The 21487-nt window shown below is 55.2% G+C and overlaps 2 protein-coding genes across 4 annotated transcripts in view; one reads left to right on the top strand and one right to left on the bottom strand.

Moving 5' to 3' along the window:
* The window catches only part of RYR1 (ryanodine receptor 1), a 118058-nt gene extending 112857 nt beyond the window's left edge, over positions 1-5201 (top strand). For both annotated transcript variants that reach the window (XM_045047083.1, XM_023245508.2), the window contains 9 exons: positions 497-627; positions 733-793; positions 1258-1404; positions 1646-1780; positions 3776-3932; positions 4354-4418; positions 4507-4607; positions 4770-4821; positions 4964-5201. In XM_045047083.1, the coding sequence (XP_044903018.1) occupies positions 497-627; positions 733-793; positions 1258-1404; positions 1646-1780; positions 3776-3932; positions 4354-4418; positions 4507-4607; positions 4770-4821; positions 4964-5059 (945 nt within the window). In that variant the 3' untranslated portion in view covers positions 5060-5201. The remainder of the gene's footprint in view (positions 1-496; positions 628-732; positions 794-1257; positions 1405-1645; positions 1781-3775; positions 3933-4353; positions 4419-4506; positions 4608-4769; positions 4822-4963) is intronic.
* A 93-nt stretch (positions 5202-5294) lies between these two features.
* MAP4K1 (mitogen-activated protein kinase kinase kinase kinase 1) lies at positions 5295-21092 on the bottom strand. Of its 2 annotated transcripts, XM_011289867.4 has the most exons (31): positions 20868-21091; positions 20641-20698; positions 20431-20521; positions 19646-19710; positions 18062-18117; positions 17925-17972; positions 17698-17740; positions 17535-17607; positions 16787-16918; positions 16302-16364; positions 16113-16194; positions 15576-15692; positions 15251-15329; positions 14663-14721; positions 14543-14586; positions 14418-14462; positions 13733-13775; positions 12891-13053; positions 12721-12803; positions 12243-12327; positions 10979-11055; positions 10829-10889; positions 9929-10037; positions 9786-9844; positions 9486-9589; positions 8735-8909; positions 8410-8472; positions 8128-8217; positions 7974-8044; positions 7250-7305; positions 5295-5476 (listed from the first exon to the last, which is right to left on the bottom strand). In XM_011289867.4, exons 1-31 carry the CDS (start codon positions 20964-20966, stop codon positions 5407-5409), a joined length of 2463 nt encoding a protein of 820 aa, XP_011288169.1. In that variant the 5' UTR covers positions 20967-21091; the 3' UTR covers positions 5295-5406. The 2 variants fall into 2 exon arrangements, with proteins under 2 accessions (XP_011288169.1, XP_044903019.1); XM_045047084.1 differs by lacking the exon at positions 8410-8472 and having other exon boundaries at positions 20868-21092.
* Between the last annotated feature and the right edge of the window lie 395 nt (positions 21093-21487).

The raw sequence follows: 21487 nt of genomic DNA, 5'->3' as shown, positions 1-21487 counted from the left end.
AGGAGAGGTTGCCCTCTCATGTCCGGTAGGCAGGAAAGGGCACACTAGTTAATGAGGTAAAGGAGTGAGTCAAGTAGAAATCTGGGGGAAGAGTGTCCTAGGCAAGAGGAATAGCCAGTGCAAAGGCCCTGAGGCAGGAATGTGTCTGGTATATTTGAGGAACTGCGAAGAGGTCTGTGTGGCTGAAGCAGAGTGAATGAGGGGGGTGAGTGGGAGAAGAATTCACTGATGGCAGAGACCCAATTATGTAGGGTTCTTTCGCTACCACCTTAATAATAATAAATTATCCCTGTTAATTTGGTTAGTGAATCAGCTGAAACTTTATCACTTTTGGACCCTCCCCCTGAGGATCTGAAGAAAGCTCTGAACCTTGTCCCTAGAAAAATGCAAGCCCAATTTCTCACACAATGTTCAGAGTGTCCCCAGAATGCCCCATGCAGGCTATGCCCTCCCCCACCCCAGCCACGTCCACATGTCCCCACAATCCCTGGTACAGGTCCTGGACAAGCATGGGGACATCTATGGGCGGGAGCGGATCGCCGAGCTGCTGGGCATGGATCTGGCCACACTGGAGATCACAGCCCACAACGAGCGTAAGCCTGAACCACCACCGGGGCTGCTCACCTGGTAAGCCAGGGGCCATCCTGTACAGGCCTGGGGCCATCAGGGAAGGTGGCCAGGGACTGAGCCTCTCAGGCATCCGCCCGTCCTTCTTCCTCCCACCCCACATAGGCTCATGTCCATTGACGTCAAGTACCAGATCTGGAAGTTTGGGGTCATCTTCACAGACAATGTGAGGAGGGGCTCATAGGTGGGGGGTGGGCTGCGGGAGGAGGGCCTTGGGAGGGCCGGGGGCTCCACCCCCAGGTATCCCTGACCAGGGACTGACTCCCGAGCCCCCATGCACCTCTGGTCCTATGATACCCCCTGGCCCCCCGAAGCCCCTTGTCCCTCAGGTGCTCTTGAGTTCTCAGTCTGTGTCCTTCAGCAGAGGGCTCCCCAGCTACCCTTAGGATGGCTTCTCACCCAGAGTGCTCCATTACTGCAGAGTGCTCCCAACCCTCCAGACGCTGCCTAGGCAGAGATGGCATCGTGACTCCCAGAGCACTCCCATGCCACTCAAATGTTCCTGGACCCCCTGTTCCCGGAGTGCTCCCTACCCCCCCAAGTGCTCCTTGGCCCTCATGAACACTCCCCTCGGGAGTGTTCCCCAGGAATCCTGCACGCTCCCTGACCCCTGACCCTGTGTACCCACAGTCTTTCCTATACCTGGGCTGGTACATGGTGATGTCCCTCCTGGGACACTACAACAACTTCTTCTTTGCGGCCCACCTCCTGGACATTGCCATGGGGGTCAAGACGCTGCGCACCATCCTGTCCTCCGTCACCCATAATGGGAAGCAGGTGTGGCGGGGGGCCTGCCTGGGGGGTGTGAGCCAGGCAGGGATGAGCTGGCAGCCTGAGTAGGGGTGGAGGGGTGAGGGTCGGGCGGCTCCGGTGAGGAAGGGCAAGGCTGGGCGGGCTGAGCCAGGGTGGGTGTGGGTAGTGAGACCCCAGAGGGAGGACCACATTGACCGACTGGGGGTGAGGACGGGGTGGGGGGGCGGCCGAGCATGGAGCTGACCAGCCCCCTGCACACCCCCAGCTGGTGATGACCGTGGGCCTCCTGGCGGTGGTGGTCTACCTGTACACCGTGGTGGCCTTCAACTTCTTCCGCAAGTTCTACAACAAGAGTGAGGATGAGGACGAGCCCGACATGAAGTGTGACGACATGATGACGGTGAGCCCCTCCCCCGGCACTCTTGGCCTGGTCACTGACCATCTGACCCTTAGCGTTCCCGTCTGTAAGGGGGGCTGATGGTAGTTCCCACCTCGTAGACTTACTGTGAGGGTTCCGTGAGGTACTTTGAACAGTGCCGGGCACGGGATCGGTGCTCAATGAGCGTCAGCCCCTGTCGGCATGTCATTTGAGCCTTTAAAGCTATTGTTATCGGCAAGGTGCTCAGACACGGTGCCCCTGTCGCTTACAAAGCATGTGATTTGGGGCAGGCTAGTCAACCTACTCACGCTCTGGTGTTCCTCCCCTGTAAAATGGGTGTGTGACAACAGTGCCTACAGCCTAGGGCTGGTTTTAGGACCCGGTGCAGCTCCCTTAAAAGTCTTACAACGGTGCCTGGTGTGTATTAAGGATTCCATAGGTGTTAGCTACTCTCATAGTTGTCTATAAAAGTTTCACCCAAGTATGCGACTCTTAATCTCAGGGTTGTAAATTCAAGCCCCACATTGGGCGTAGAGATTACTTAAAAAAAAAAAAAAAAAGAAAGAAAGAAACATGGGGGCGCCTGGGTGGCTCAGTAGGTTAAGCGTCGGACCCGATCTCAGCTCAGGTCATGATCTCATAGTCTGCGAGTTCAAGCCCCACACTGGGCTCTGTGCTGCATCATGGAGCCTGCTTGGGATTTCTCTCTCTCTCAATCTCTCTCTCTCTCTCTCTCTCTTTCTGCCCCCCCCCGCCTCTCTTTCAATCTTTCTCTCTGAAAATAAATAAATAAGCTTAAAAAAATTTAAAAATACACACATATAAATTTCACCCCGAGTACCAGCATGCCATATGCTTGTTTATACTTTCTCTTCTATTCTGAGAACGGTGGTCATAACCCAGGCGGAGCTGACCTTACTAGAGGCACAGGCCACGGTTGGAAGAATTGTCCCAAGGCTTCATCTCACAAGATGTCCACGTTCTCAGGGCCTAGTCCGGCTCTTCAGCCTGACATTTGAGGCCCCACCAGACCTCGTCCTGACACCCATAGCCCTCTTCTCACCAGTCACTGGCCTCGGCTCTTAACCAAGACAACTGGGAGCTCTCACTTCTCGGGGACACAGAAAGAACAGGCGTAAAGTCTTTCTTTCCCAAGTGCCACGCAGACCGTGCCCTCCTACCTGTTCAGAGCCTTCTCGTAGCTCCCCAGTGCCACGGGATAACATTGAATCCCTCACCATGGCGTCCGAAGCCAGGGAAGAGCTAGCTTTGCCTGAGTCTCACCACAGTCTTTCTTGCTTTTGGCTGCCTGGCTGCCTGTTTTCTTTCAGTTCCCCTAAGACCATGTGTTTCCTCCCACCCAAGCCCTTTGCATCTGACATGCTCTCCATCCTCCGCCACGGGCCCCACGGACACGCCCCTCTTTCACTTGACACGTCACCTTTCGACTTAAATGCTGCCTCCTACAGGAAGCCCTCCCTAACCATTGGCTGGGCCTCCTTTCTCTCCCTGCTCTTTCTCACAGGAGCTCTATTTCCTAACCTCACCGAACCTCTTTCAGTTCCTCCCAGGAACAAAATGTATTCTTTGCTCCCCAGCGGTGTCAAAACACGTGTGGTTTTCTCTGCCTGGAACACTTTCTCCCACCTAACACCTCCTTCGAGTCCCAGCTCACACATGTCCCCTCTTCTAGGGAAGTCTCGCCTGACCACCCGGGCTGAGTCGGCCTTTCAAAACTTCAGAGCTTCCTGTGCTTCCCCCACCTGCCCCCTGATCGCACTGTGCTTCCCCGCCCTGGCTCTGCCCTTTCTGCCTGTGCTGTCCCTATCACAGCCATGATCACGTCTGGGCTGTCACTATCTGATGACACGTTTGTGAGCCCTGTGAGGCCAGGGCCCAGAACTGTCTCAGCCACTGCTACGGCTCCTGCCCCCTCAGCCCAGGGCCTTGGAGGTACTTGGCGGATGTCGAATGAGGGAGCGCATGACCGGTAGGCTTCTCTCCCTTCCCCCACAGTGCTACCTGTTTCACATGTACGTGGGTGTCCGAGCTGGTGGGGGCATCGGGGATGAGATTGAGGACCCGGCAGGCGACGAATACGAGCTGTACCGGGTGGTCTTCGACATCACCTTCTTCTTCTTTGTCATCGTCATCCTGCTGGCCATCATCCAGGGTCAGTGCTGGTCGTGGTTGTGCGAGTGGGGGCTCAGTGCCCAGAGGCAGACTAGCTCCTTTGAGAGTGCAGGCCCAGGATCCAGTCTGCCCGGATTCACATCCTGGCTCTGCCTCTGCCTCTTCCTACTGTGAGACTTTCGGCAAGTCGCCTCTCTGGGCCTCAGTTTCTCCATATGTAAAATGGGGCTATTAATGATACTAACCTCGCAGGGTTGTGATGAAAATTAAGCCAGTTCCTAGGTGTTTTACCCATAATAAGTGCTCAATAAATGCTGGGTATTATTATCTTCAGGAAGCAGGGTGAGATTAGGGAGAAGGAGGACGGGGGGGGGGGGCAAGGCTCCGAGGTAGGTAGCCAGAAGAGGGAGGAGCCCGAGCTGGGTCAGAGGTTGGGCGTTGACCTGCGCCTGCCACCGCAGGTCTGATCATTGACGCTTTTGGCGAGCTCCGAGACCAACAAGAGCAAGTGAAGGAAGATATGGAGGTAGGTCAAGGCTGGGGGTGACCCAGAGGGATTATGGGAGGCTGGGGGACGAATGGGCCCGGATTCTGATGTCTCCCACCACCCACAGACCAAGTGCTTCATCTGCGGCATCGGCAGCGATTACTTCGATACGACACCACACGGGTTTGAGACCCACACTCTAGAGGAGCACAACCTGGCCAATTACATGTGAGCATAGGTCCATTGACCATTCGAGGGATGGGGGTGTGGCCGACAGCGAGGTGGGGGGGAATGGGCATTGGCCAGTTAGGTGTGGCATCCAAGTGGGTGGATTCCGAGCCAGTCAGGAGAAAGTTAGGGTAGTCCTCACCACTGCCCTTCCATCCCCAGGTTTTTTCTGATGTATTTGATAAATAAGGATGAGACAGAACACACGGGCCAGGTAAGGGGGTGTTAATGGGAGGACAGTGGGCAGGGACATGGAGAATTTTAATATAAGGTCAAGCAGCAGGTGGCGGTAAAAAGCTCGTGTCAACATGAGCTTTTGAAGATGTGACCAATTCTTCCCCATGCCCCAATCCTAGGAGTCTTACGTCTGGAAGATGTACCAAGAGAGATGCTGGGATTTCTTCCCAGCTGGCGACTGTTTCCGCAAGCAGTACGAGGACCAGCTTAGCTGAGACACCCCCAGCTGGCCCTTCACCCCCACCTCAAGTGCCTTATACTCACAGCAAGTCCCTTAGTCCCAAACCCCGCCCCCAACGGCAGCTGGGGGACAGGTGACCATGTACTGGAGAAATAAAGTCTGTGCTACACTCCTGACATCGTTGTGCTGGATCGTTGACATTTGAGGTATGGGTGGGCATCCGGGAATTCTGCCCTCCCCTTCCCCCCTTGAAGAACAAGATGACAGCAGAGGCTGGAGCCATGTTTATTGGGAGACAAGTGCATGTCATGATCACTAATGTATGTCCGTTGGGGAGGGGGGTGCAGGGACTGGTTCCTAACACCCCTCCCCCCCAGAGACTCATTCCTGGATGTAGAGGTTGCTGGGGGCAGTAGGATCATCTGCTGGGCGTGTCTCCACCACCACAGGCCTGGGGAAGGAGGAGAGAAGTCAGTCCGTTCATTCATTCATTCACAAAGGAGTTAATAGAGGCTGTGCCAGCACAGTTCTGGACTCTTGCAGTGATGTGCAGAGACAGTCTCTGCCCTTGAGGAGGCGAAAACGAAGACCAGCATGAATCAGTGAATAACATGACTGCAAACCACTCATGTAACGGAACACATTGCATGGAAACCTATCCCAAAGGGCTGGCCGGCGTGCCCCGAAGAATAGCGGGTGGAGCCGGAAAGAGGCTCAGGAGGGAGGGAACTTGGTGAAAAGTCAAGGAAAGGTGTTCTGGACAGAGAGAACAGCCTATGCAAAGGCTTTGAGGTGGGGGAGAGCTTGGGGCTTGGCTGCAGAAGTCAAAGTCCTGTGCGCTGTGGCCAGGACGGGGTATTTATCTTGTGTTTATCTTGTGGCCAGGATTTGGTATTTAACGGGAGAGTGTAAATGGGGAGAGTGACACAATCGGATTTAGATTTTAGAAGACCGCTCTGGCATGTCAAAAGGCTGCAAGAGATCCTTGAAGAGGCTCTCACTGGCTAAATCTGGGAGTTCTCGTGCCTCGAAATTAATCATGATACTAATATAGATTGCAACCCACAGAATAAAATGGAAATCCAGGAGACTGTGCTGAAATACACACACACATACATACATACGTGGTAGAGAAAGGACCGTTTCCCCCACAGTAGCATGCCAACTAATGAGTGCAGAAATAGGAAATCACCACTGGGTAACTATCCTAAAAATACATTCAGGCAAAAATCAATAATAGATACTAAAAGCCGTGAGTAAAAGTCTGATAGAAACAGTATAATTACACAGTCTCAGCAAATCACCGCAAAAGATACTTTTTTTTTTTTTTAGCACAAAAGTAACTTATAGTGGACTCACCCCACCTTCCCCAAATGTTCAAAGATGGCATGACCAATACTGGGACAAACTGACATGATATGATGGACTGACGACCCGCCATCACTTCTGTGGTACCCCTGCCCCCGCAATGCTTAACCTGGGAACCTCAAACCCAACTGAGGGACATTCTGGAAAACAACCTTCCTGTACCCTTCAAAAGTATCAAGGTCACGAAAAACAGAACCTGAAGAACTGTTCCAGGCTAAAGACTAAAGAAACACCGCTCTTAAATGCAACCCATCATTTCGAATTGTCTCCAGGACCAGAAAAAAAAAAAGTATTATTTTTTGGTTATAAAGAGTATCCTTGGGCTAACCGGTGAGACCGGGTATGTGGGTTAGAAAGTAGAGGGTTATTTTCTTGATTTTGACAGCTGCACTGTGGTCTGTAAGAATATGTCTTTGCTTGGACTTAGGAAACGGTTCACACCCAAATAGAAAAAAAATGACACATATACAAAAGAGGATAAAATACACGTGATAAAAACAAAGCACACACACACACACACACACACACACACAAAGAAAAACAAAAACAAAAACCAACCAAAAAGTTAACATCTGAGGAACTGGATGAATGAAGGGGATACAAGAATTTTTAAATTTGTTTTTTGCAACTTCTCTGTGAGTCTAAAATTATGTCAAACTAAAAAGTGAAAAAATTAAAAAAATTAAAATGTCCCCTTGGCTGCTGTGTGGGGAATAAGGCACAGAGATAGAAGCAGGGAGACCAAGAGAGAGAATGTCCAGGCCAAAGATACAGGTGGCTAGAGAGACCTCAAGACACCTCTCCAAATTGGAAGCCCCCCTCCCCAGTTCCGTGTTCCCCTTCCTTAAGTCCATACCTGGGGGAGCCAAGAAGACGGAAGGTGAGGGTGGGGTCTCTCAGCTCCTGCAACAGCTGGGGGAAAAGTGTGTGTTTCAGTATCTAGAAGACTCTTCCCCTTTCCCTTAAAGGGAACGGGGGTGGGGGAGAGGTCTCTAAACTTTTAGTCTTAGATTCAGAAATAATTCTAGTCAACTCCATTCACCAGCTGTGTGACCCCCCCCCCCAACCAAGCAAGTTACTTTTCCTCTCTGTGCCTCAGATTACTAACCTGTGAAGTCACAGGACCTTCCTCATATGTGATGGTGAAGATTAGATACAAACACGTATGGGCAGCATCTGACACATCTATGAGCTAAGGACCATTTTTCACTCCATTTTCCAGATGGGGAAAGTAATGCATGGGAATGTTAAGTCATTTGCTTGAGGCCAATCAGCTGGTTCCAACCCAGCCCGTCTGTTCATGTTCTTAACCACCCACATCTCTCTCTAGTGACCCCCATCTTATAGTTGGAGACTGAGGTTCAGAGAGAGTAGACTCTCTCGCACAAGATCCCCCAGTGGCCTGGAATGAGCTCTAGACCCAAGAGACCCTGGGGTATAGAAGGGGACCCGGCTGAACTGAGACTGGAGGAAGCTTCTAGTCAGGGCTTCCCACCCTGACTCAATTCTGCTGATCCATCTGATGAACTGGATGCCTGATGGGGAAGGAGCGGAGTCGTGGGCATTGGGATGAAGCTCACCTGGTCCGAGCCTGGAGCCCACACCTGCACTCCATGCTTCCAAAAGGCCTGGAGCCGGCCCCCGACCATAGCTGGGAGACAAGCGGTGCCTGTTACGCTTGGGTATCACTGAGCCTCCATTCTGGACCGGGGGCCCTCCCATCCCTGCACGTACCCACGGCCTCTACTGCTTCAGTCATAGGGATCTCTGGAGTTCGAAGTCCCCGGACTGGGTCTCCCTCCGGAGTCACCAGCTTCAGAGACCCTAGAAGAGGGTAGAGAGAGGGCTATAAGAGTGAGGCTCAGAAGGATGCTGAGAGACTGTACAATAAATTCACTGAGAAGCAAAGCAGGACAAGGGCAAGGCCCGGAGGGACTCAGCATTTCTGAGAAGCACAGGGTCTGCGAAGCCGAGATCCAGGAACAGTGGAGAAAAGACTGGGAGGAGGGTCCTTACCGTCCATCAACACCATCACCTTGTCTTCCTCTACCTGGGTCACCTGCACCGGTCCCCTGTGCTCTGTTTGACAGGCAGAGGTTCAAAGACCTGCTTTTGCCTTCCTCCGCTAGGCACCCTCTCCATTCCCAAGCTAAACCCCGCCCATCACAGCGGTCCCGACGGGTCCTCAATCTCACCGGCTGTACGTATCCACCTCTCTCCCCTCGCCCCGGCTGCAATCCCTTTCCCAGTTACCCCAGTTACATCGCAGGCTAAGCACAGCCCAGCCGCCCAGCCCACCCCCTCCCAGCAGCCCCGCCCCCAGCGAGCCTGCCCCACCCACCTGTGCTCATCTCGCCCAGCCAGCAGGAGAGCGCGCCGAAGCGCACGGTGTGGAAGAGCACCGAGTTCGCCGGCCGCCCCGGGCTGACGCCGATGCAGACGGCGGGCAGCTCGGAGCCCGGCCCGGTCAGTAGCGCGAACACTGGAAGGGGCGTCGGTAGCGGGAACAGCACCTGCTGCAGGCCGCACAGGGAGGGGCGGGCTCAGAGTCGTGGGGCGGGGCCTGAGAGGGGAGGGGCCTGGGAGGAGAGCCTGCAGGGAGCTTCCCAAGTATATTTCCTGGGCCCTCGGTTTTGGAGGATGGCACCTAGAAACTTCAGGGGGTAAGGCCCCAGAGGCGTGAGGTGATGCCTCCTTAGAAATGGGTGGATGTGGCTCAAAGTTGGCGTGCCTTGTTTGGAGCGTGCCGCCTTAATGACAGCGAGGCGGGGTCCCCTGAGGGGCGTGACCTCACAGGCAGCAAAGTCTCCTTAGAGTCAAAGGATCTCAGTGGGGTCCCCTTAGAGACCCGAGGAATGGGGCATAGGGCCTGAAGGATAATTAGGCTGGAGTGAGAGGAGGAGCTTAAGGATCCGGAAGCTCTCAGAAGGCGGAGCCTCTGGCGCCGACCACAGGTGGGCGGGGCCTCGGGGGAGACTGGAGCGGGGCCTCGGGTAGAAGCCGGGCTTCATGAAACTCTCAGCAGAAGCGTAACAAGTGGAAGGCCCTAGCATGCAACCTCGCAGAGTCCCCAGCCTCGACAGCCCCCCTACCCGGACCAGCAGGAACTTGTTCATGGGCTGGTACCACTGAAGCAGGACCACGGACGTCTCCAGTGCGCCGCACAGGAACGGGCCCCCTGAGTTCGCACCCTCCGCTGTGGGGGATGGGTAAGGATGGGTTAGGGTCAATCTTCTCTCCCCTCCCCCCCCCCCCAAAGGGCACACAACTTCCCCGGGCTGTTGACAGCCTGCCTCAACAATGTAACCCCCTTGGATAGATGCAGTCCCCCCCCCACCACGCCCCCTTTCCTCACGTTCCCCCCACCCCACCCCGTCAGGATTCTCTCTCACCCACGCAGCAAGCCCGGCACCCTTTGGTGTCCTGGATCTTGGTGGAGACCATATTCTTCCTGCAGGAGAAAGCAGGTGTAAATGCGGAGGGACGGCAGGAAGGGGGGATTGCGGGGGGCCTGTGGCGCCACTGGGGCTGGTACCTTGCCAGTAGCCGGTGGGGGCTCATGTGAGCGATGGGGCTTCCCGCTCTGGTCTCCTTGCGCTCCAGCAGGCCCAGGATGCTATGAGAATACAGGTGGGGGGTCTTTCCTACAGCGTATGTGTGTGTAAGGGGAAGCAGGCAGTTAACGGACACCAGACACAGCCACCTTTCTCTGTCCCTTCTCTTGGCCCTATCCCCTTGAAACTCCCAAGGCTTCAAGTCTCAAACACTTTTATTTCTTCATTTTCCACTCAACATATTATAAATGTCCACCTGAGGCCAGGTCCTGTGCTTGGCTCTGGTGAACAGTGGTGAGGAAAATGAGTATGTTCCCTAGCCTCCCGCGCTGGTAGCCGCAGGAGAAACTATGGACACTTAGCCAGCCAGGTGAAGGTGCACACGCTACTAAATTTAAGAAGAAACCGATCTAGAAATTCTCTTGAAGTCTGTCATCACAGATGTGATATTAACTAACTCATGAAGCCTATTTGGCTTGGTGTTTCCCCGTCAATTAGAAATTCTTTTACGCAAAATGTTTATAAAACAGTAACACAAAATCGTAACCTCTATCTACTCCCTCACTCTATTTCACAAAAGTGTGGGATAAGTTCCAACTCTCATCTAAACGTCAAAGAAATGTAAAGACTTACTGCAGACCTTACCTCAAAACTGACTTGAGGTGGGACTACTGTGAACCCCATTTTATGGGTAGGGAAACTGAGGCCCAGGGAGCAAGTCCCACAGTGAAAAAGTGGCTGAGATTTTTAACTGCGGGCTCTGTGAAGGGGGAGCCTATGTTTTTGTTTATTTTGTTTTCAGCCGTGCCCATCTACCTCCCTACCCCTTCTCGACCCCTTAACTTCTGACCCCACTCCCCCCACCTGACCCACAGCCAGACCTGAGAGGGACATGAGGACATTGTTGATGGAGTACACCCAGGTAGTCCGGCTAGGAAAGAGCTGCAGAGAACGAGGCAGATGGCTCCCATAAGACCCCAGCAACCCCCAACTCCAGCCCCTGCCCTCGGTCCCCCAGCGGCTGTCCTCACCATCTCCAGTGTGGCCTCCTGATCATTCCGGTTCAAGATGAAAATGCCTTCCTCTGCCCCCAGGAGCAGGTGCTGGTCTGTGGGGACAGACACAAGGACGCTGGAACCTGCCTCATCCTGGGGAGGGGCCTCCCAGACCCTGACCTGACCCCGAACACTGCTAGTCTGTCCTCCAGCCCTGACGCTCAATTCTCTCTTACTCCCGGCCTCTGTCTCCCCAAATCTGAACTCAAACCCTGACCCAGTGCCAGCTCAAGCTGGTCTCATTCTTATCTACCCCTCAAGGCTGGACCCGCAAATCCTGACCCCTGTCCCCTCAACTTTGACCCCAACATGAGTCATGCTTCCCCACATAGCCTTCGAAGTTCCACCCTTCTCTTCCCCAGTCCTGACCCCCAAATGCTAATCTTGTCTCAACACTGATCCTCAAACTCGGGCCCCCTGAAATGTGGCTTTTTCTGTCCAGTGTGTCCCCCTCAAACTCTCTGTTTTTTTTTAATAAGTTTTAGTCATTTTTTAAAAAAGATTTTAAGTAATCTCTACACCTAACATGGGGTTTGACCTTACAATCCTGAGATCAAGGGTTGCCCACTCCCCCGACTGAGCCAGCCAGATGCCCCTAATGCTGGGTCTTTAACATTTACCCCTCACTGACCTTGTCTCCACATCTCTCATTCCCAAATCCTTTCCCTTTCTGCCTACATTCCCATCCCCCAAACTTCCGACTCCAAAATGCAGACCCCAGCCTCTGTACCGTTAAGCTCCAGCTGAGGTTAAAGGGTCCAACTTATACCCCAAACTCTGACCATTCTGTTATGATATTCCTGGACCCTAAACTCTTACTTTCCTAATTTTCACCCACAAATTCATTTTCACTCTACCCGTATTTGATCCCCAAACCCCAACTGTAACCCTGGGCACTGGTCCTGCCTCGGTTCTGCCCCCCCCCCCCATCCTATTAAGACCCTCCCCAGGGGGCGCCTGGGTGGCTCAGTCAGTTAAGCTTCTGACTCTTGATTTCAGCTCAGGTCGTGATCTCACAGTTTGTGACTTTGAGCCCTGAATCGGGCTCTCTGCTGTCAGCACAGGGCCCCCTTCAGAACCTCTGTCTCTCTCTCTCTCTCTTCCCCCATTCTTGCATGTGCGCGCTCTATCTCTCAAAAATAAATACTAAAAAAAAAGACCCTCCCCACCCCTGCCTCTGTGCCTCCATTAAGGGCCCTCCCCATCCCCCTTCCTTTCCGTGACGCTCCTGAGTGCCCACCCTTGGTGGAGGGGTGTATCCAGGCAGCCGTGCTGTGGATCCGGAGGGGGCAGCCATTGAACAACTTCACGAGAAGGGCACATCCCTAGGCGGGCCACGGGGGGCAGAGCAGCAGATCCAACAAAAGGAAGGAGGGGACACGAATGTGCAGGGGTTAAGACTCTGACGCAAGAGCACCAGCATTCAAATCCTGCCTCTGCCTCCTCAAAGGTTTATGACCTTGGCAAGCTATGTATCCCTCTCTGCCTCCGTCTCCCCATCTGTGACATGTGAGATGATGTCACTGCCTGTGATACCAAGCTCTATCTGTGAAGGTTTACACCACGTGTAAACATGAGATCGGGGTCTGGCACTGATTAACACCGCTCAACAAATGCCACCTAGCGTCATTGTTACTCTTCCTGTCCCCACACACCATCCCACCCCTAGGCACCCCCAGGCATCTAGAAGCGTGAGTCCTCAACACAGCTGGTCTCACCTTTCTCTTCATCTTTTCCTTCTTGGGGGGCAACAATGGGGGTTGACCAGGGTCCCGGGGGGTTGGGTTCCAGAGTGAGGGTTCTGAGACAGGGTGGGGGAAAATCAGTCCCCAAAGCAACCCCCTCCCCTGCCCAACCCATACCCCCTGCCCACCTCCTGCCCCGTTACCTGAATGGGCAGTTAGGTGGGGGCTTCGGGTGGCTGGGGGAGGCCCGAGATGGGGGGTGCGTGGGGGAGGCCCACTGGCACACCGGACCAGCACCCCGGGGCTCAGTTGCCCATCATCCCCAGTGCCCCCGGGACCCTCATCTGATGAAGAACGGAACTTGGGCTATGGAGATGGAGAAGACGTGTGGGGAAATACATTAGATCCCAACCCTGCCTCTGCCAGAACTGACATTGTTCATGGCTCTGAGCCCTCAATGTCCCACTACCATTCCAGGCATCAACCCTGACGCCCACAACACACTCCATCAACTAAAGAGTTGATGCCAGGGGCGGCTGGGTGGCTCATCAGTTAAGCTTCCCACTTTGGCTCAGGTCATGATCTCCAGGTCCCAGGTCATAGTCTCCAGGTCCCATCAGTTTGAGCCTTACATTGGACTCTGGGCTGACAGTTCAGAGCCTGCTTTGGATTCTGTGTCTCCCTCTCTATCTGCCCCTCCCCCGCTTGCTCGCGCACTCTCTCTCTCTCAAAAATGAATAAACATTAAAAAAAAAAAAACAAAAAAAACCACAACTAAAGGGCTAATGCCAGATAGCTTAGTCCTGGGACCAGTGTCCCTCTGGCTAAATACTTTGAATTCCCATCCTGAGGTTCAAGGATGCTCCTTCCCGACTACAGTGTGTTCATCATCCTGGTCTCCCAGACTTCAAGGGACCTAGTGCCCCAGACTCCAGCCTTAGAGTGCCCAGTATCCCAGCCTCTAGGGACCCTGGCCTCCTGGTCCCCAGCCCCCAGCCTCAGCCCCCCGCCCCCGGCCCCCAGCTCCGTTGGCCCAAGGCCTTACCTTGGGAGGCAGTGGAGGAGGTATGTCATCTGCAGGGGTGGGGCTGGAACACAAAGATTGGGGAAGCAGGCACAGGTGTCGGTAACAAGGACCGGGGGCAGATGGGAGTGGTTTGGGGCTGGAGGTCTGAGAACAAGAGGGTGGGGGTGACTCGGTCTGGGCTGGAGCTGACTAGTATGGCTGTTAGCATAGCCTCGAGGATACTGGCAACCGCAACACCGGCTATCAAGTGGGGACAACGCGTCAAGCCTGAATCTTCACAGCCACCTCGTGATGCAGATCATATGAGCTCCTGGGGGCCAGGTTCTCACTTGGTGCTGGGCTCTGCCCATGAGCCCACTGCAGAGGAGATGCATAGAACGGATGGGTGGGCGAGAGGCGGACCCAGGCCTGGGGGCTGGGCTGACTGCAGGCACTGAGGTTGGGGTCTGGAGTTCAGGGAAATTTCCAGGGGGGAAGATGCGGGTGAAGGCTGGGCTTTGAGGGTTAGGGCTGTGGCGGAAAGTCTGGGGCCAGAGCAACATCTGGGAGCTGAGGGCTGGAGGCCCGGCGCTCAGCGCGGGTGCGGCTGGAGGAGGAAGGAGGGTGGGGGCGGAGGCTGGGGTCCGGATGGAAGGGACATGGTGGCTGTAGGAAGGTGAGGGTGGGTGAGGGCCAGTGGGGCTGGGGGCCACGCCTCTCTTACATGTCCACGTCGTCGTAGTCATCGTCTGACTCCGACGGCTGCCTCCTGAGGAGTGACAGGCGTGACCCTCAGGCGGCTCCCTCACATATCCCAGCCCCCTCCCCTCCACACCGAGGGTCCCTGACCTAGGGCTGCTGCTCCTGAAGTCTCCAGGGGGCTGTAAGTGGGCCTGTGGGATAGTAAAGGGTCAGCAGTGCCTGGCGGAAGGGGAGGGCATCTGAGGTGAGCGGGGGGAGGCACCTCACCGTGTGGGCCGTGGGTCTGGACTCCATTCCTCTGAGCTTCCGGAACTGCATGTGCCGCCCTGGAAGGGAGGAGGGTAACACAGTGAGCTGAGGAGATGGATCTGAGAAAAGGGTAGAATTTGGGGGGTTGAGGTCAGGATCTTAGGACTGGCGCTGTCCCTTGGTCGGGTGGGGAAAATCTTGGTTTACAGGATCTCATTTGGGGGCCAGGGTTTGGGACCAGAGAGATGGGGCTCAAAGTTATCCGGTGCTTGCTTTCAGCTTCCACTTGGGTCGTGGGGATTGGACAGAGATTTCTGAGGGCTCTTGGGGGGGGGTGGGTGGGTCCTTGTGTTATGAGAAGTCTCATGGAGTCTCTACAGTCATTTTGTAGCTCAGCTGGTGATGAGGTTTTCTGGAGTCTCTTGCGGGGTCAGAGAGCGATAAGGGTCTCTGAGGGTCTGTGTGGAAATGACGAGGGTCTCCGGGGTCTATCATGAGATCAGATGGTGGCGATGAGGGTCTCTGGCAGGATCACAGAGGGTAGAATGGTTCTCTTGGATCCGTTATCGGGTCAAGTAACCCCAAGCTTAAGGCGTCTCTACTTACGACAGCAATCAGCATCTGGGATCCCTAGAGAGCTGGATCGGTGAGTGGACCTGATCCTCCGGGGGACGGCAGGGGGCACCTGGGCAGAGTGGCAGCTGCATCAGGACCGTGGCCCTCCCCCAGACACCCCTACCACCCTGCGGGCCCAGCCGGGAGCCTCTGGCTCTCCCATAGCCCTCTGTGCCCCCAGCCCTGTGCCCAGCTCCCCATCCCTCCTCCCCCTTTTCCTTCTAAGAGAGGCCTCAGGAAAGCACTCCAGGCCCGGGGCCCAGCCTAAGCAAAGGCTGGGAGGTTCCAAGGCTTTTGTCAGCTGGGGCGCCCTCACCTCAGGCTCCTCATCTTCGATCTCGACAACTGGGGTCCCCTTCCCTGGATTCCTCAGTTTGTCAAGAAGATCTAGGATCAGGCTTCTATTTAGCCTGGGCTGGGACACCAGTTGATGCTGGAGAGGGGGAGGACGGTGTCAGCAGACAGAAGGCTGGTATTGGGGAGAGGCTGGGACACGGGCTCAAGAACCTAAGGTAATCTGGGGGGGGTGGGCAACTGAGGAAGAAGGCAGGGAACTCTGGGAAACTGAGGCTGGGGGATTTTGAGGGGTTGGAAAGGATTAGAAGAGTCTAGGGTTCCCAGCAGGGGCCCTTGGAGAATCCCACAGGTACCTTAGCGGGGAAAGGGCTCCCCCTTGAATTCCAGAGTATACCCAGGACTGGGTCTGGAGGCCCTTGGGAATCTGTGAGTTTTAGCAACTCAGGGTATCTTGGCAAAAGGTCTAGGGTACATTTTGGAGAGTTTTGGAGAGGTCCTGGGGAATTCTGGGGGTGAGTTTGGGAAGGGCTTTTCAGGGAAGGGAGGGGAAGTTTACACTGAGCATCTTGGTGGCACCGGGTCGTTTCTTGGGGTTCTTAGTGAGAGTGACTTTGACAAAGTTGTGGAAGGCAGCCGACCTTAGGAGGAAGAAGTTCTGGGCTGAGGAGACCAGAGACTCTCCCATCAGACCGTGGTTTCTGGCTCTGCCCTCCCTGGCCCTCCCTCACCCTCTCCCCTCTCCTACCATTTGCCTTTTTCTTTTAGCCTGGGGGGCTGGTAACCACTCTTCGACATGAGGAAGAGAACTCTGGAAGAGTAAGGAGAGGACACGGTGTTCAGACTCTCAATGACTCGAGGGGTCCCCCAAAGCACGGAGGTCACCAGGGAGCAAAGCAAGGGACAGAACAAGAACAAGGTTTAGGTTTTACAGTGCACTGGGATGTCCCTTCCAGGGGACTCTGCTGATCACAGGACAGAACTACCGCAGTTATGAAGAGAGGCTCGGGGAATCCCTGCCACGGGGGTGGAGGGCTGAAGGGGGTGGAGCCCTCCCGGTGTGGAGGGTTGAAGGAAAGGCTTTCTGGGTTGAGAGGCTCCTTGGGGGTCTGAGATGGAGCTCGGAGGAAGGGGTGTCCCCTGTAGGGGGCCTTGGTGTGGGGCAGCAGGCTGGGGGATGGCACTCAGGGTCAGGGCGGGGCGGGGCCTCTGGGCCCAGGGGGACTTGCCTACCTGAGAGGGTGCACGTCAAAGAGCGGTGGCTGTAGCTCGGCTAGTTCGATGGCAGTGATGCCCAGGGACCAGACATCACACAGCTCGTTATATCCCCCCTTCAGGGCCACGGCTGCCACTTCTGGAGCCATCCTGGGGGCAGAGACCCTCAGAAAGCCAGCAGTGACACAAGGCGGGGAAGGGGAATACTCCTTGGTATGGGGGTGGGTGCGGGAGAGAGACAGAGAAGGAGAATGGGGCATGGAGAGAACCAGATGCAGAAAGAAACATCAAGGTGAAGAGACAAACAGAAATAGAGACACAAAAAAGTCAAGACAGAAGGATCAGAATAAAAACCAATACAAAGAGGGGCGCCTGGGTGGCTCAGTCGGCTAAGCGACCGACTTCAGCTCAGGTCACGATCTCATGGTTCACGGGTCTGGGTTCGAGCCCCGCGTCGGGCTCTGCGCTGACGGCTCAGAGCCTGGAGCCTGCTTCCGATCCTGTGTCTCCCTCTCTCTCTGCCCCTCCCCTGCTCATGCTTTCTCTCTTTCTCCCTCTCTCAAAAGCAAATAAAAACATTTTTAAAAATTAATACCAAGAGACCTAAGTAAATGTAAAACTCGAGAGAGAGCCAAAAAGAAAACACAACGTTCAACAGAAAAAGGCAGAGGCAGGGAAAGGGGCCGCGAAGGAGATTCCCAGTGATCCAGGTGAGGAAAACCACTGCCCCCACTCCATCCCCAGCTACCCGCCAGGCATCCCTCACCAGTAGGGCGTCCCAATGAAAGAGAGGCGTCGGGCCAGTGTTGCCCCAATCTGGGCCGAGATACCGAAGTCAGCTGGAGGCAGAGAGAGACATGGTGACCTGGGGTCCCCTATCCCCTTGGTCCCCAGCCAGACTCCCCCCAACCCCCACCAATCACACTCACCCAGTCTGACCTCCCCAGCATCATTGATGAGGATGTTGGCTCCCTGGGGGGGGGGGGGGGAGGAGGGAAATTAGAGGCTGTGGGAGACACCCCCCCCCAACCCATACTGCCTCCATCCCCTGGCCCTTCCCAACTGCCCAGCTCAACACCACCCTGAGCCCACCAAATACCACTTCCGTCTCCTGGGCCCCCCACCCACCAAGGCCACTTTTCTGCCCCTAGACTACCTTGATGTCCCGGTGTATCTTCTTCTGTGAGTGCAGATAGGCAAGTCCCTGGGGAAGAGAGTGGACATGGGGGCTGTGAGAGTCCGGGGGCTGGAACAGGGCCCAACCCGACCCAGGCCCACCAGACTTCTCCTCACCTGGAGCACTTCCCGGCAGACATAGCTAATCTGGAGCTCTGACAGGGGGCCTGTCACTGCAAACATCACACCCGTGGCGTTGGGTGGGAACCAGGACACCTGGGAGCCCCTGGCCCCCACCCACACTGGCTGAGATGATGCCACGTGGGGAGGGAAAGCGTGTAGGATAAGTGGGAGGGGGAGACGGAGGGACGTCCCCGGGCAACGCAGGGAACATGAGGCTGGAGGGAGACAGATTCATTAAACAGATATTTACTGTCTACTGGGTGCCAGGCACTGTGTTGGGGCACTGGGGAGACAGCTGTGGACAAGAGACAGACATCCCTGCCCTTGTGGTGAGAACATTCCGGGGAGACAACAAACAAACAAGATGAGTAAAGCATAGCACATGAGATGCTAATAAATCGTAAGAAAAAAAAAATACAGCAAGAAAGAACAACAGGAAATATGTGCGGGAAGGGGTATGACATTTTACAGGGTGGTCGGTGAAGTCTCCTCTACTCTGAGAAGGTGACGGGGTGAAGACGCGATCCGTCCAGCTTGGAGGGGAACAGGAGAGCAGGTGCAAAGGCGTAGAGGTGGGAGAATGCCTGGTGGGTTTGGAAAGCAGCAAGTGGGTGGAGCAGAGTGGGGGAGGGAGAGAAGTGGTAGGAGGCGAAGTCTGGCAGCTTGGGTGCAGGTGGGGGTCACACGGGGGAGCTTGGGCTTCTCTTTGGAGGGAAATGAAAGCCCAGGGGGGGCTCTGAGCAGGGGGTGATGTGACTTTGCAAAATGAGGAAAGGCAGAGGGACACAGACACACACACACACACACACACACACACACAGAATGAGACAGAGAAACAGAAAGACAGAGAAACAGGAACAGATCCAAACTGAGATCGAAAAACATGAAGAAAGACGTTCTGAGAAACATAGAAACACAGAGGGGACAACAGGGAGACAACAGACAGAGAGAAGTGGTCGGAGACCAGGTTCAGCGGACTGGCTGTGTGGGCCACTTCCTCTCTGAGGGTCTCAGTTTCCCCCCTCCTTGACGACTTCTTAATGAATGTCTTCCTTTGCTAACATTTAAGATCTTGGGCTCAAAGGAGACAGAAAGATGACCAAAGACAGTGGTGGCCATCAGAAATTGAGAGGCGATCAGAGACCCACGCCCCCTGCTACCCTCAAGTTTTCCAAAAGAGTGAAATGCAGGTTGAGAGAGAGAATCAGGAATTCAGTCACTCAGCCAACGAAAACGTGGACCATACGATGGGCCAAAAATGCAGAAATATTCAAACACCGCCACAGACACATTGGTGAGAAAATGCAGACGGGGGAAGATGGGAGGGGAAAGCAGAGGGGATCACTGCATGCAGAAGGACTGGGGCTGGACTGTCAAGTCCTGGAGGACAGGGCCCAGGGCCCACTTGGTCACTACAGCATCCCTAGCACCAACCAGGCCAGGCCCCAGGCCCAGAGTGGGGCTCAGTGCGGGAAATGTGGACCAGAAAGACAGTCCCAGGAGGCACAACCCCAGAGACACAGGAGGGATGGACGGGGCGGGGCGGGGGGGGATGAACCCCCTTGCCCTTCCTCTCACCTTGGTAGATGTCCTGGAGAGAACCAGCCCCACAGAATTCCATGCATATCCAGAACTTCTGCAGCCTACGACAATTCAGGAGTAATAATAACGGCAGTAATAAGTCATTATCGTAGGACAGCCCGGCTCACTGTCTGTTTTGTTCCAATTCAACAAAAACTTTAACGTAACAGCTGTCATCCACCTCGCCCACCAGAGTGAGATCATTCCACTTCCATTTTACAGGTGGGCAAGTTGAGGCTCTGAGAGAAAATGTATGTTCAGGGTCAACAGGACTCAAACCCACATCTTTGGACTCCTAACCTCGGAGGACTCCTAACTCTGCTGTCCTATGCTAACCCGGGAGACAGGGCAGATATCTCCCAGGTTGCGCAGGTTAAGGGGTGGATAGAGGGGCCCAGGGTGTCAGGTCTGAGGGACAGAGGTCATCACTAGGACATCAGGGATATTAATTTAGGGGTCAGGGGATTTAGGGAATTAAAGGAGCAGAGAGTGGAACCGGGGGACCTGGAAGACAGGATGATGAAAGATTAGTTTTAAGGGGCCTTGTTTTCAGGTTTGGTTACTATGAAGGGACCACTGTCGGGGATCCCCGCTCAGAAATGGGCGTCCTGAATTGCAGAGCACATTGGAGAATGCTCTGGTCAGAAAAGTGGGACTTCAGACTGGGGATCAAGTTGGGGGGGGCAGTTTAAAAACAGGGGTCCAGGATTGGAGGTCAGGAATGGGGATTCCAGGCTAGGGGCCGGGGAGGGGGGTCCCAGGGCAGGTTTGAGGCTCATCACCAGAGATAACTCCCATGGTAGGCCACGATGTTGGCATGCCGGCAAGTTTTCAAGATGAGGATTTCCTTCTGAAGTGTGGAAACATCATCGTCTGTGAGGAGGGACAGGAAAGAAAAGGCCGCTGCAGGGGAGGAATATGGGGGAGGCAATACCGTGTCCCAAGAGCAGGGGAAGGGGTGTGGGGAAGGAGCTGCCGTCTCCTCTTCTCACCAGGCTCCATCTTCACCATCTTCACTGCCACCAGGTCCCCCGTCACCTTGTCTCGAGCCTTGTAAAGGGGAAGTTGGCAGTCAGGCAGGCTCCATTCGCCCGAGTTCCTTCTCAGCATCCCTGACCAAAGCCAAGGACTGGGACCCTCTCTCATCCCCTTCCCTTCTTGGGCCTCATCCCAAAGTCTCACTGGTTTGAGGGTGATGGAGAAGGAGGGGTGTCCTCACCTTGAAGACTTCTCCATAGGTGCCGCCACCGAGCCGCTGCAGCAGGTCGTAGTGGTCCCGGGGATCCCTATTAAAGATGTCGGGGTCCACGAGGTCCATCCCTGGGGGCTGGAGCTGGGCCCGCGCCCAGGGGCCAGCAGGGCCTCAGGGCTCGAGTGTGGCACCTCCCTCCCTCCCCACAAGTCCTGCGTCCTGCACCCGCCTTGCTTTGCCTCCACCGGCTGTGGCCTCCCCCCTCCCCACTCTCGCTTCCTGCCCCAGCACAGGGCTGTGCCCTGCACAACGCTGTGCAGCCGGCTCCACCCCCTGTCCCCTGGGCCCTGAGAGCCTGTCGGTGAGGGGCAACTTGCTTTGGGACCCAGGGGACCCCCCCCTCGAACTCAAGGGCCCTGGGCTGAATGTAAACCAGATGCAAACGATCTTATGATCTGGGGGGGGGGGTGCCCTAGCACACCCCCTCCCCCGTTCTGGGCGGTGGCTAAAAACCACAGTTGAAACTGCTGAGTGCTTGAGGAGATTGAGATGGCAGGCCCGCACAGGAGCGGTCAGGCGTGCGTGCTCCCTGGCGTGCATATATATACTTAGTGGTACGCGCTTATGCACCCACGGTCCGTAGACCA

The sequence above is a fragment of the Felis catus genome, chromosome E2 (genome assembly GCF_018350175.1).
Source record: "Felis catus isolate Fca126 chromosome E2, F.catus_Fca126_mat1.0, whole genome shotgun sequence".
Lineage (NCBI taxonomy): Eukaryota > Metazoa > Chordata > Mammalia > Carnivora > Felidae > Felis > Felis catus.
This window is presented reverse-complemented; position numbering and strand designations above follow the sequence as displayed.